This window comes from Tachysurus vachellii, chromosome 9 (assembly GCF_030014155.1).
Source record: "Tachysurus vachellii isolate PV-2020 chromosome 9, HZAU_Pvac_v1, whole genome shotgun sequence".
Taxonomy (NCBI): domain Eukaryota; kingdom Metazoa; phylum Chordata; class Actinopteri; order Siluriformes; family Bagridae; genus Tachysurus; species Tachysurus vachellii.
Genome location: NC_083468.1, coordinates 10,273,552 through 10,287,306, shown reverse-complemented (window position 1 = coordinate 10,287,306; position 13,755 = coordinate 10,273,552). Strand labels below are relative to the sequence as shown.

Below are 13,755 nucleotides of genomic sequence, written 5' to 3'. Positions count from 1 at the left end.
CGGTTATACACGCGCCCTCGTCCTCGCCGCTCAGGGATGCTTCAGTCCTTCCCACGATCCGCCTCGGCAACGCTCTCCACACCATGCTCACCGCCGCATGCCGCGCTTGCCCTGGGTGACGCTTCCCCAGCCGTCTCCACTATGGCTTAGTGGATATACAACGTGCATTGTCATATCGCGCGGCTGGGGCGCATGTGTTTTAGCAACAAGCTTGTCGCGATTACGCTGCAAAGCCAGCCCTGGGCGACGCATCCTCCGAAAATACATCACATGCCGCCTTGCTCGCCCGAGATGCCCCCGATCGTGCTTTGCGGTCTACAGCGCCACGCATCAGTTATGTTTGGGGGGTCCCCTCTGGCATATGGTTTGTTTTGGGGGTTTATTCATTCCCCAGCACTGCATCCCTGCCCTGTCCATGCCTGCGTACAGGCGTGTGGGAAAAATTCTCCCAGAACAGAACCATCCCGCCAACACTAACTGTATGCTCGCAATAAACCTTCATTGACAAAATGGTCCTGACTGAAATCAAGCATCGCGTAAGTTCAGGCAGGCCATGTAATAAGCTGCATCAGATGCTAATCAGCTGTCCATGAGGCGCACCAATCCGGCACGACTTCCGTAATTTCCCCTCCTTTAAATCCTCGCTTTCGAGCCGCTCCTACGCATCGCTGCTACTGCAATCCAACACCCTCCTCCGTCCCCGACTCCTCCGGCCAGAACACTTCGCCAGCGCCGATCGAATTCTTCACTTAGAAGTCCCATTCTTGTCTAATACAGGCTTCTAGTTGCTCAACTGTCTTAGGTCTTTTTTGTCGCATCTTCCTCTTTATGATGCACCAAATGTTTTCTATCGGTGAAAGATCTGGAATGCAGGTTGGCCATTTCAGTTCCCGGATCCTTCTTCTATACAGCCATGATGTTGTAATTGATGCAGTATGTGGTCTGGCATTGTCATGTTGGAAAATGCAAGGTCTTCCCTGAAAGAGACGGGAGCATATGTTGTTCTAGAACTTGGATATACCTTTCAGCATTGATGGTGCATTTCCAGATGTGTAAGCTGCCTATGCCACATGCACTCATGCAACCCCATACCATCAGAGATGCAGGCTTCTGAACTGAGCGCTGATAACAACTTGGGTTGTCCCCACAGAACAGTTTTCCACTTTGCCACAGTCCATTTTAAATGAGCCTTGGCTCAGAGAAAACGGCTGCGCTTCTGGATCATGTGTAGATATGGCTTCTTTTTTGATCTAGAGTTTTAGCCGGCAACGGCGAATGGCACGGTGGATTGTGTTCACCGACAATGTTTTCTGGAAGTATTCCTGAGCCCATGTTGTGATTTCCATTACAGTAGCATTCCTGTATGTGATGCAGTGCTGTCTAAGAGCCCGAAGATCAAGGCCATCCCGTATGGTTTTCTGACCTTGTCCCTTACACACAGAGATTGTTCCAGATTTTCTGAATCTTTGGATGATATTATGCACTGTAGATGATGATAACTTCAAACTCTTGCAATTTTTCTCTGAGAAACTCCTTTCTGATATTGCTCCACTATTTTTTGCCACAGCATTGGGGGAATTCTGCCCATCTTGGCTTCTGAGAGGCTCTTTTTATACCCAATCATGTTGCCAATTGACCTAATAATTTGCAAATTGGTCCTCCAGCTGTTCCTTATATGTACATTTGACTTTTCCAGCCTCTTATTGCTACCTGTTGCAACTTTTTTGGAATGTGTAGCTTTCATGAAATCCAAAATGAGCCAATTTTTGGCATGACATTTCAAAATGTCTCACTTTCAACATTTGTATGTTCTATTGTGAATAAAATATAAGTTTATGAGATTTGTAAATTATTGCATTCCTTTTTTATTCACAGTTTGTACAGTGTCCCAACTTAGATAGATAGATAGATAGATAGATAGATAGATAGATAGATAGATAGATAGATAGATAGATAGATGTAGTAAACGCTCACGAGAAAAGATTTTCTAAAGAATTTCTAGTTTGACCTTCACCTTTCCACTGATATGAACATCGCCATTCTAATAACTTACATGCCACTCTTGCATTGAGTAATGGCAATGTTCATGAGTCCACCATCAAGCAAACACCAAACAAGAATGGTGTGCATGGCAAAATAGTAAGTAGGAAGCCACTACTCTTTAAAAATAATTGCTGAAGCTTACAGTGAGGGGAACAAAATATTTGATCCCCTGTTGATATTGTATGTTTGCCCAGTGACAAAGAAAGGATCGATCTTAATTTTAATGGTAGGTTTATTTTAACCGTGAGAGACAGAATAATAAACAAAAAAAATCCAGAAAAACAGATGTCCCCTTGGCAGAAAAACACCCCTAAAGCATAATGATTCCACCTCCATGTTTGAAGGTGGTAATGGTGTTCTTGGGGTCATAGGAAGCATTCCTCCTCCTCCAAACATGGCGAGTTGAGTTGATTCAAAAGAGATGACCACAACACTTTCACCCAGTTCTACTCTGAATCATTCAGATGGTCATTGGCAAACTTCAGACAGGCCTGTACATGTGCTTTCTTGAGCAGGGGGTAATTCCGGGCACCACAGGATTTCACAGTGTAGTGTGTTACCAAGTGTTTTCTTGGTGACTATGGTCCCAGCTGCCTTGAGATCATTGACAAGCTCCTCCATTGTAGTTCTGGGCTGATTCCTCACTGTTCTCATGATCATTGAAACTCCAGGTGAGATCTTGCATGGAGCCCCAGACCGAGGGAGATCGACAGTTATTTTGTGTTTCCTATTGTTCACAAATATTTGCACCAACTGTTGCCACCTTCTCCACAAGTTTCTTGGGTATAGTCTTGTAGCCCATTCCAGCCCTGTGTAGGTCTACAATCTTGTCCATGACATCCTTGGACAGCTCTTTGGTCTTAGTGCCATAGTGGAGAGTTTGGAATATAATTGATTGATTGCTTACGTGGACAGGAGTTTTTTATACATGTGACAAGTATATTAGACACCTGGAGGCCAGAAATTTTACTGATTGATAGGGGGTCACTCATTCAATCATTAAAATGCAAATCAATTTATAACTTTTTTGAAATGCTTTTTTCTGGATTTTTGTTGTTATTGAATTATTGTCACGTTATTGAATGACAGCCATCTGCTTAATGAAGTACCAATTAGGTGATCACCTAAACCAAATCTTATTTAATGAAAGAAAGTATAAAAATCACTACTGTTGACATTACTATCCGTTATCAGTAGTACCACCTGGATGACTAGTAGTACCTCAAAAGTAATTGAAGTGAAATAATAACTATAGACCATGCCAAAAGAATTGAAGTTTTAAAATGAAAAAAGGGTTCAATTGTTAAAATTTAAAATACAGAGGTTTAGAAGAAAAAGTTGATGCTGCAGACATTGGAGACAACAAAACTACAGACCAGCAGAGGGTGAAAATGACTCCCCAATGATTGGGATGACTGCCAACCTTTCGAATGTCACCTAACAACTGTAGGATTATATCAGTGACCTACAAAATGAATGGCAAATGGCAGATGGGGTGAAGTGCATGGCAAGGACAGTAAACATGCTTCAGGAGGCAGGGCTAAGGAATCCTGTACATTCAGAATTCATGTAAAGCTAAAATAAAAAGCCCTTTGTCAATGAGAAGCAAAGAACCAGGCTCAAATTTGCAAATTATTCAAACTAGGTCTACAACAGGAGAAGACTACATTGGGTTTCACCGTTGTCAGCCAAAAACAATAATCTGAAGCTATCATGGGCAAAGACTCTGCACTGCACTTCAACAGTTTAATTAATGTGCACCTGTGCCCATGCTTGCCTCAGATTCTTGTTTTTGGCTGTTTCTGAAATGAAAACTTATCTGATCTTCTGCTTTTGTAGCCCATGCTGTAGCTTATTTGAGTTATTACAGACTTTCTGTCAACTTAGGCTCCTAGAGTCTAGAGCAGACATGGGCAAACTACGGCCCGTTGGGCTTTTTAATCCGGCCCGCCGAACTCGTCCACATTATATTATTAAATTTTATTATAAAGACACCACAATCATTTTACCTAGCTGTAATTCCCATCTTTCCACAGCAGATGGCGCACCCCGAAGACATTGATCCTTGAGTGTGATGCATTACGGTTACTCTCTACTTCATTTTGTCGCTTTGCACTTTCAGCCCTTCAGTAAAAATGAGCGGACCGAAGAAAAGAAAAGTAGACAGTGAGTTCCGAGTGTTCAATAAAGAGTGGACAACAAAATATTTTTTCACTGAAGGCCGATCAACAGCTGTATGTCTGATATGCCAAGAAACTGTAGCAGTTTTTAAAGAATACAGCATCAGCCGTCATTTTGCCACAAAACATGCTAACTATGCTAGTAAACAGTCTCCACAAGAACGGGCAGCTACAGCTCAGAGATTGGCGGCTAATTTACATACTCAGCAAAACCTTTTTCACAGACAAACTGCTATTCAAGAGTCAAGTACTAAGGCAAGTTTTTTGCTGGCATTCAAATTAGCAAAGGCCAGTAAGCCTTTTTCTGAAGGCGAATTTTTAAAAGATTGCATGGTTGAGACAGCAGGTCTCTTGTGTCCAGAGAGCAAAGGCAAATTTGAACAAATCAGTTTATCACGCAGAACTGTGACTCGCTGTGTGGAATTGATTGACGAAGATATAAGCCAGCAAATTAAACAAAAAGGCCAAGTTAACTGACCAACACCTCGGATCTATCTTGAGAATTGCTACAACAAATATAAGACATTGATGCACTTGCAAAAAAAGGAGACCAACAACACTGTTCCCAGTGAAACTGAATGAGAGTTTATTACTACGTTATTAAATTAATAAATTTGTAAAACAATTTTTACAATAAACTAAGCACAATGGTGTTTTGCTGCCTGTTAAAGGCCAAATCTTTTCATGTAATGGTTTTTACATTTAATTTATATTAGTTCACACAAACACACCAATCTCCTATTCTGGCCCGGCCCCTCTGTCAAATTTTAGAAACCATTGTGGCCCGCGAGTCAAAAAGTTTGCCTAGTCTAGAGTCATGTCTCTAGTGGGGTTTCTTTCTTTGTTTTTTTATGTTTCTTCATTAGTTTTTTCCTTTTTGTCAAAGACAAATATTTAATAAATGCCTGAAAGCTGATGCTAAAAGATGATTTTTGTGCTGTCATATTGGCCTTGCCCCTTTTTCTACTTACAACTTACATCCACCTGATGTCAGTAGCAGCCCAGATCACAGAAAATAATTTTGGGGCTTTGTTTCAATTATAATTGTTTGCAATGATTGGAAAACAAATGTTATAGATGTACAGTTCTAAAAAAGTCTTAAAATTGGGTAGCAGGACATATAAATAAAAGTGTGAATATTATGAGTTTTAATTTATGTTTCAAATGTGTTTGACTGACAGAGGGAATCAGAACCGTGAAGTGGCACAGCAGTGGCTCAGAAAACTTAGCGATCAGTGGGAGCTGCAGAGATTCTTGCAGGACTGTCATGAGGTACTGTGCGTGTGTATGTATGTATGTATGCACGTATGTATGTTTGTATGTATAGAGTTCACATCAAGTTATAAAGCTTATTGAACTACATTCATTCATTCATTCATCTTCTACCGCTTATCCGAACTACCTCGGGTCACGGGGAGCCTGTGCCTATCTCAGGCGTCATCGGGCATCAAGGCAGGATACACCCTGGACAGAGTGCCAACCCATCGCAGGGCACACACACTCATTCACTTATGCAATCACACACTAGGGACAATTTTCCAGAGATGCCAATCAACCTACCATGCATGTCTTTGGTCCGGGGGAGGAAACCGGAGTACCCGGAGGAAACCCCCGAGGCACGGGGAGAACATGCAAACTCCACACACACAAGGTGGAGGCGGGAATTGAATCCCGACCCTGGAGGTGTGAGGCGAACGTGCTAACTGCTAAGCCACCGTGCCCCCTTATTGAACTACATCAGCAGAGAAATTCTCAGATGACATTCTGATAACAAATCACAGTCTCTATAATCTCTGTGAACACTTGTTTAGACAGTTGTTTGTTTTTAAACATAGTCCATATCAGAAAGAAAAAGCACTCTTCTCCATTCACATGTGTAATGTACTGTAGGTGGTATAGATAGATGAAAATTATGGAATGCAGCATTAAATAAAAATTATGATGTATGTGTACATACAGACCCATTTCCTCCATACAGCCATAGTGTCAATCTGAAAAATGAAAAAAAAACCTATTTGGGAGGTCAAAAGTAGAGATGCCAAGCAATGCTAGAAGATTGTAAGGAGTGTAGTGTGCAGGGTGTGATGAGTGCTTTAAGGTAAGTAGGTGCCGGTCCATTTTTGGCTTTGAATACAAGCATCAGTGTTGTCATTGTTGTCGGCATAAACTTTCAAATTTAAAAGTATGAGGCAAAAAGGACAGCTGATTTTCCCTGGTTACCCCAAGTTTGTATTGTGACAGATAGGGAGATTCGTGATCCAGTATCCATTTTCAGGGAGATCACAAAATCCAGACAGAGGGATGCATCCCCAGGGATGAACAGCAGCTCAGCTTTGCTTTGATTAGGTTTAAGCTGATGTGCTTTCATATATGATGAGATGTCTGAGGGAGGAGTTGATAGGTTAGCAGTGGTAGGAAAGCCAATTTAAGCATATAACCTTAGAAATAGAGGAAGAACAGAAGAGGACTAAGCATTGTGCCGGATGTGGATCCTCTTTGTGCCATTTTATACCACCATCTCTTCACATAGGATGCAAATCATTGCTGCAAGGCATCCTGAATTCCAGCTCTCATGAGAATGGGCTGTATCGGGCAGTAACCATGGGGTATGTTATTTTAAAGCCAGACTGATTAGGATTCTGGATAGCGAGACTAGAGATGATTTTAAAATTTTAGTTTAGAATTTTAGTATAGGCAAGACACATATTTGATGGAATCTGACAGCTATTGTAAATGGTTTCAACCTAATGGCAATAATGTTGCTACAAATGTTTTTGACCCTGCAATACATAAAGTAGGTATTTGGTACTACTTCCCACAACAAAAGTAGAAGCACACATAATTTTCCTCCAAATTTGAAAAACACATATGCACTGAATTAGCATACTTCCATGACCCCTTGCAAAGCTGTGCAAAAGAAAATGGGCAAACCTGCATTCTGGTGGTCAAAGCTGTTTTACATCCCAGGCCAGGATATATTCCCAAAATGCCCATGGAGGCCAGTCATCTAGTCATTTTGCTTGTGGCGTAAATTCTTTTCTCTCTTTGTCTGCTTTAGCTGCCACAACAAAGGTTATCTTGTTTCCTATCAGTGCACTGGGTAGTGGAGGATATCACCCAGACCTACAGGGGCATGCAGCATGTCTTTGTGCCTAGATGTTAGGGCCCACTTAACTAGAAGTATCGCCTCATCCAGTGCCCTGTCTAGGGGTGTTTACCTTTGTGATATTTGTGATGAAACAAGCCGGTCCTCTTTACACATTTTTATCAGGTTTTATAGCCTGGACTCGGTCCCCTCCCCTGTGTTCCAGGTCCTACATGGCTAGTAAACTCCCTGCTCCTATAGTCATTCATGCTGTTCTCATGGAATTCTCAAGAAGAAGGGAATGAGATGCTGTGTCACCTGACAGACTCTGGGCATCCACTTGCGCTTCATTCAGACAAGAATCTGGAGTAATGTGGCATACACACGTGGACAAAATTTTGGTACCTTTCGGTCAATGAAAGAAAAACTCACAAAGGTCACAGAAAAAACTTTATTCTGTATTTAATCTGACAAAATTAATAATAAATAATAATTCTATGAATGTTAACCAATGAAAGTCAGACATTGCTTTTCAACCATGCTTCTATGGAATTATTTAAAAAAATAAACTCATGGAACAGGCCTGGACAAAAATGATGGTACCCTAGAAAAGACTGAAAATAATAGGTCCAAAGGGACATGTTAATTCACATGTTGTCCACTAATTAGCATCACAGGTGTCTACAATCTTGTAATCAGTCAGTGGGCCTATATGTAGGGCTCCAGGTAGGCACTGTGTTGTCTGGTAACATGGACCACTCAACATGGACCAGAGGAAGCGAAGGAAAGAGTTGTCTCAGGAGATTAGAAAGAAAATTATAGACAAGCATGATAAAGGTAAAGGCTATAAGACCATCTCCAAGCAGCTAGATGTTCCTGTGACTACAGTTGCACATATTATTCATAAATTTAAGATCCATGGGACTGTAGCCAACCTCCCTGGACGTGGCCGCAGGAGGAAATTGATGACAAATCAAAGAGACGGATAATCCGAATTTGTAACAAAAGAGCCCAGAAAGAGTTCTAAAGAGATCCAAGGTGAACTTCATGCTGAAGGAACATCAGTGTCAGATTGCACCATCCATCGTTGTTTGAGCCAAAGTGGACTACATGGGAGACGATCATTGTTGAAAACAAATCATAAAAAAGCTAGACTGGAATATGCCAAACTACATGTTGACAAGCCACAAAGCTTCTGGGAGAATGTCCTATGGACAGAGGAGACAAAAATGAAACCTTCGCAGACGGAAAAATGAAGCATATCAAGAAAAGAACACTCTCCCTACTGTGAAACATGGAGGAGGCTCTGTTATGTTCTGGGGCTGCTTTGCTGCATCTGGCACAGGGTGTCTTGAATCTGTGCAGGGTACAATGAAATCTGAAGACTATCAAGAGATTTTAGAGAGAAATGTGCTGGCCAGTGTCAGAAAGCTTGGTCTCAGTTGCAGGTCATGGGTCTTGCAACAGGACAATGACCCAAAACACACAGTTAAACACCCAAGAATGGCTAAGAGGAAAACATTGGACTATTCTAAAATGGCCTTCTATGAGCCCTGTCCTCAATCCTATTGAGCATCTTTGGAAGGAGCTGAAACATGCCGTCTGGAAAAGACACCCTTCAAACAACTGGAGCAGTTTGCTCATGAGGAGTGGGCCAAAATACCTGCTGAGAGGTGCAGAGGTCTCATTGACAGTTACAGGAATCGTCTGATTGCAGTGATTGCCTCAAAAGGTTGTGCAACAAAATATTAAGTTAGGGGTACCATAATTTTTGTCTAGGCCTGTTCCATGAGATTTTTTTAAATAATTCCATTGAAGCATGGTTGAAAAGCAATGTCTGAATTTCATTGGTTAACATTCATAGAATTTTTATTTATTATTACTTTTGTCAGTTTTTTCTGTGACCATTGTGAGTTTTTTCTTTCATTGACTGAAGGGTACCAACAATTTTGTCCACGTGTGTATGAGAGTGAGTGAGTCCTAGTTGCAATCTTGCCAATTTGGACTACTTTAACAAAATGGCTTCCACCCTCATTATTCCATACTTTTTAAAATAGCACATGATCCACTACTTACTATTATTTTGTATTTAATTTAAATTCAGTTTATGCCAGTCACAAGATACCAAATTAAGTTTGTAAAATTATAATGTCTCTCTGGCTTATCGTGTCTGTAATTCACAATTGATTTTAAAATTATTTTTATTTTTTTTAAATTTTATAAAATTAAAGTTTGGGTTTGGGTTCAGTATGCCCCTATTAAGAAAACTAGCCCATGGTTTAAATGAAAAGCTGGTTGAGCATTTATCTGCCTACAGTTCAGTTAACTTTGTTTTGTTTTTATAATGCTGTCTCCTCTGATTCTCCGATGTCCAAGATAAAAACTGTGTAATTTTTAAAGCTTTCTGAATTTTCTACATGACATGTGAAGTCACTGCAACTTCATGCAAAGAATGTAGTATGGCCACTACTGTTAGAAAATCGTGAAGATTTTTTCCAATCAATAAAGACTGAATAAAATGTAATTTAATACATTCAAAAACTTATGTTTATGTTTTAGACTTTTGGTCCTAGAGTAATTAATTCTCTCCTTTTTAAGTCGCTTAAAATGAGACTAGAGCTTAACATCATACCATAGTGCATACATAGTCTCTCTCTCTCTCTCTCTCTCACTCTCCCCCTCCTGCTCTTTTCCTCTCTGTCTCTCTCCATCTTTTTTTACCTCACACTGTTGTTCTTGGATGCTGCAGCAGAAAGAAACTGGGTCTCTGGGCTGAGCTTACTATCATAGAGAATGCATTGAACAAAGAAATTGGGAGGGGTAAAAGCGGGAAGAGGAGGAGCAAGAAGCGAAAAAATATAGATCGTTTTGGAGCATAAATAGATCACAGGAGCATTTCTAAAAAAGTATAGGAGGATAAACAATCCTCCTACATCCTCCGCTCTCCATCATGCGCTTCTCAGACATCTCCCACCTTTCCCTCAATGTTTTTATCTCGTAATACATCAGAGAGACGACTAAATTCTACGTTCTCTTCATTTTCCTTTTTTACCCACTGAGCTGTGGATCCTCATCTGCTGGGTTTTCACGATTGACTTGAAATCCATGCTATGGTTTGCTAAGGATTCTGATTTTGCACATAATCAGTGGCCTTTCTGGTGTGTATGTGTGTTTGTACATGCTTCTTTGACAGTATATGTATAGGCATTCTTATTCTGTTTGTGCTTCTGGGATGGTGTGTATAGATAGGTTTTTACATGCTTCTAGGATAGTGGGATTGTGTGTGTGTGTGTGTATGAGTGCTTGTTACTTGTAGTGCTTGTTGTGTCTGTAACTGTCATGTGTGTGTTTGTAATAGTAATGTACGTGGGGACATTTATAAACAATATTAATAAATAAATACACAATGGCCATAGAGATATATATATGTATTGTTTCAAGGATGTTTAAAAAGACAAAGGTATTACACACAAATGTATGTCTTCCCCAAACAGGATGTACAGGATGCCTTTATAATGCTGCAGCACAATCCAACCTAACAAATGTCCTTGGCTTTCTAAGTTGAGAGTTGATTAGCCTTCACATAGAAAATAAACATAAATTATAGCAGACAGAAAACAATTATGTATTAAATTTGACCAGTGATGAATCTGGCTATCCAAATTAGTACACTGAATTGAGAGGTAATATTCATGGTGGTTTGGGCACTTTATGCTATTTTTATGCCCCCTGGACAGTACAATAAGAACTGCAGACCTGAACATACTAAGCATACTGTACTTCAGGGGCATTTCTGTGAGTTACTTTGAAGAATTATTTTACATTTGGTAGACAACCAGTGCTGATTAGGGGTTACGATTGAAGTATTGCAGAAAAAGTCTTGCTGGGGAAATTTTTATAACAGTATATGCATGTGTCTTACAGCTGGGTGATTGGGTGATGGAGAAGATGCTAATGGTACGTGACTCTACTTGTGATGACACTCAGCAACTCCATAAGAAATGGCTAAAGCACCAAACATTCATGGCTGAACTCTCACAGAACAAAGAGTGGCTCGACAAAATTCAAAAGGTGAGGACTGTAAGTGTGAGTGATCTATTCAAAGCTTTGGATGCTTTCCGCTTGTGCTTTGTTAATATTTGGAAACATTGCCTTTTGTAGCGCAAAGCACCTGATTGGTGAGCACTGTGGGGCACTCTAGAGAGGTGGACATGAAAGAACAGAACTGAGTCGGGAAGTCAGGTGGGACAAACACACGTAGTGCAGTTTATTTGGTGTAGGGGAAGTGGGGGTAAGGGAGTGAGTGAGATATGGAGCAGCATTGAATGAAAATTGTCCAGGAGGTTGAGGTCGGCATGAAAGGTGCAGCCAGCCGTGAGGTGAGGGAGGAGAGTGTCCTTCAGCATGAAGCATCTGGAAACACAAAGAAATGGGGAGATGGCGCATTAGATCCTTCAGGGGGTTTTCTACCTTTCCTCCCTTGTTCTGCTGAGCCTAGCTCTCTACTGTGTTTCCCAGGCAGTGGGTGAGTGCCACAGAGGTGCTTCTGATTGGCTCCCTGCTTTTTGGCAGGAGTTGGTTGGTCTAATTCTTAAAAGTCAACAGCGCAGGCCATGGTACAGAACTGCCGCCTTTTTCATCCGCTTTAATCTTGTCCAAGGGTGACCAAGGTGACCAAGTGTCTCCCTGCCAGGTAGTAGCGGAGTTCTTTGATGGCCCACTTAATTGCAAGGGTTTCTGTTCTACTGCAGCATAGTTCATCTCGGAGGGGGTCAACTTCCTCGATATGAACAGGACAGGGTGCTCCTCCCCTTCTAACTCCTGGGAGAGGACGGCTCCTAAGCCTGTCTCGGATGCGTCTGTTTGGAGGATGAAAGGGAGGCCAAACTCAGGGGTCCTCAGGACGGGGTGGTAGGTAAGTGCCTTTTTAAGAGGAGGAACACTTGCTAGTCCACTGCACCCAGTCCGGTTGGCCCTTTTTTGTCCAATCTGAGATGGGGTAAACTACAGATTAGAAGGTAGGGACAAATCTTTGGTAGTATCCCACCAAACCCAGGAAGGCAAGTACCTGCATCTTTGTCGAAGGTCAGGGGTATTCCTTGATGGTCTCAAGTAATCACCAATCGATGCAGTAGCCCAGGTACTGTGCCTCACACAGGCCCAGATGACATTTGTGGGGGGTTAGCCGTTAGCCCGGCATTCCGGAGTGCTCCCAGAACCTCCGCCAGATGGAATAAGTGGTTGGCCCACATGGCAGAGTGGATTACGACATAGATGTCCATGAGGCTCTGAAAGGTGGCCGGTGCTCCATGTAGGACAAAAGGAAGAACTCGGTGCTGCCAGTGGCCATGGGTGGTGCGGAATGCTGTTCTGGGTTTTGCGTCTGGGGAGAGAGCAACCTGCCAGTAGCCTTTGGTCAGATATAAGGTGGAAGTGAAGCAGGCCTTCCCCAGGCACTCCACAAGGTTGTCCACTCGGGGCGGGGATAGTTGTCGAACTTTGAGATCTGGTTGAGCCTACGTTACAGAGAAAACATTACAGAGGCGGAGGCTTCCGACAGACTTAGGCACCACCACATTGGGGCTGGACCATGGGCTGGTGTACTCCTCTATGATCCCATCCCTCAGCATCTGTTCCACCTCCTCCTCTATACCCTGACGGCGGGCATTTGAGACTCGGTATGGCCACTGTTGAACCACCATTCTGGGAGGGGTTTTGATCTCATGGTGCACCAGCTGCATGAAGCCCGGTATCCAGCATCCAGAAGCCCACGAGGTCATCATCTGAAGAGGAGACTGTTGGACTGTTGGGAAGCCTCTTGGAAGGTGAAGAGGATGTAAAGAAGGAGGAGGTCCCAGTTCTGTCCTTCCTCATCTCCCACCTTTTGTAGCATCGTCTTCAGCATCTGATTGAACTGTGTGTTATGAAACCCTCAGGTGTTATGAAATTAGTTTGGAAGAATTAGCAAGGAGGAGCTGATTTTGTGGAGTTTATAAAATGCAGCTATATGTAAACTCTCATTTAACTCCTATGACAATTGGTTACTGTCCACATAGGTTCTCTCTCACCTCCCTAAAATTGCCAGTATGTGGGTGGGCTAAATATACTATATGGCCAATAATTTGTCTAAACCTGATCCTCACATATATATATGTAGACTTCCCTACATGTTGGAAGCACTTCAAAGCACATCCTTGTATGTGTTGTACTGGATGTTTTGTATATTTTCCGTTCTGTTGACTCCAACCAAACGTTTTCTTACCATTCCTGTATTTTTTGTATGATAATTTATCCCCCCCCTGTCTTTACCTAGCCTACGATGGTCTGTTTTTGAACAGACCTGTGTTTGACCTGTTTTTGCCTATGCTCTTTTGGATTTGACATTTGAAAAATCTTAAGAAAACTCTCCTACACTTGTATTATTGTTGCCATGTCTTTTTGTGTTCT

The 13,755-nt window shown here is 41.9% G+C and overlaps 2 protein-coding genes across 4 annotated transcripts in view; one reads left to right on the top strand and one right to left on the bottom strand.

The window, feature by feature from the left end:
- Positions 1-13,755, bottom strand: part of LOC132851049 (latent-transforming growth factor beta-binding protein 4) — a 424,131-nt gene that overhangs the window by 282,951 nt on the left and 127,425 nt on the right. The window lies entirely within an intron of this gene.
- Positions 1-13,755, top strand: part of LOC132851040 (spectrin beta chain, non-erythrocytic 4-like) — an 87,296-nt gene that overhangs the window by 39,944 nt on the left and 33,597 nt on the right. The window contains exons 18-19 of one of the 2 annotated variants that reach the window (XM_060877611.1): positions 5,405-5,495; positions 11,233-11,379. In XM_060877611.1, coding sequence (XP_060733594.1) covers positions 5,405-5,495; positions 11,233-11,379 — 238 coding nt within the window. Of the gene's footprint in view, positions 1-5,404; positions 5,496-10,370; positions 10,467-11,232; positions 11,380-13,755 lie in introns of those variants that run through there. The other variant, XM_060877612.1, reaches the window with a different exon arrangement.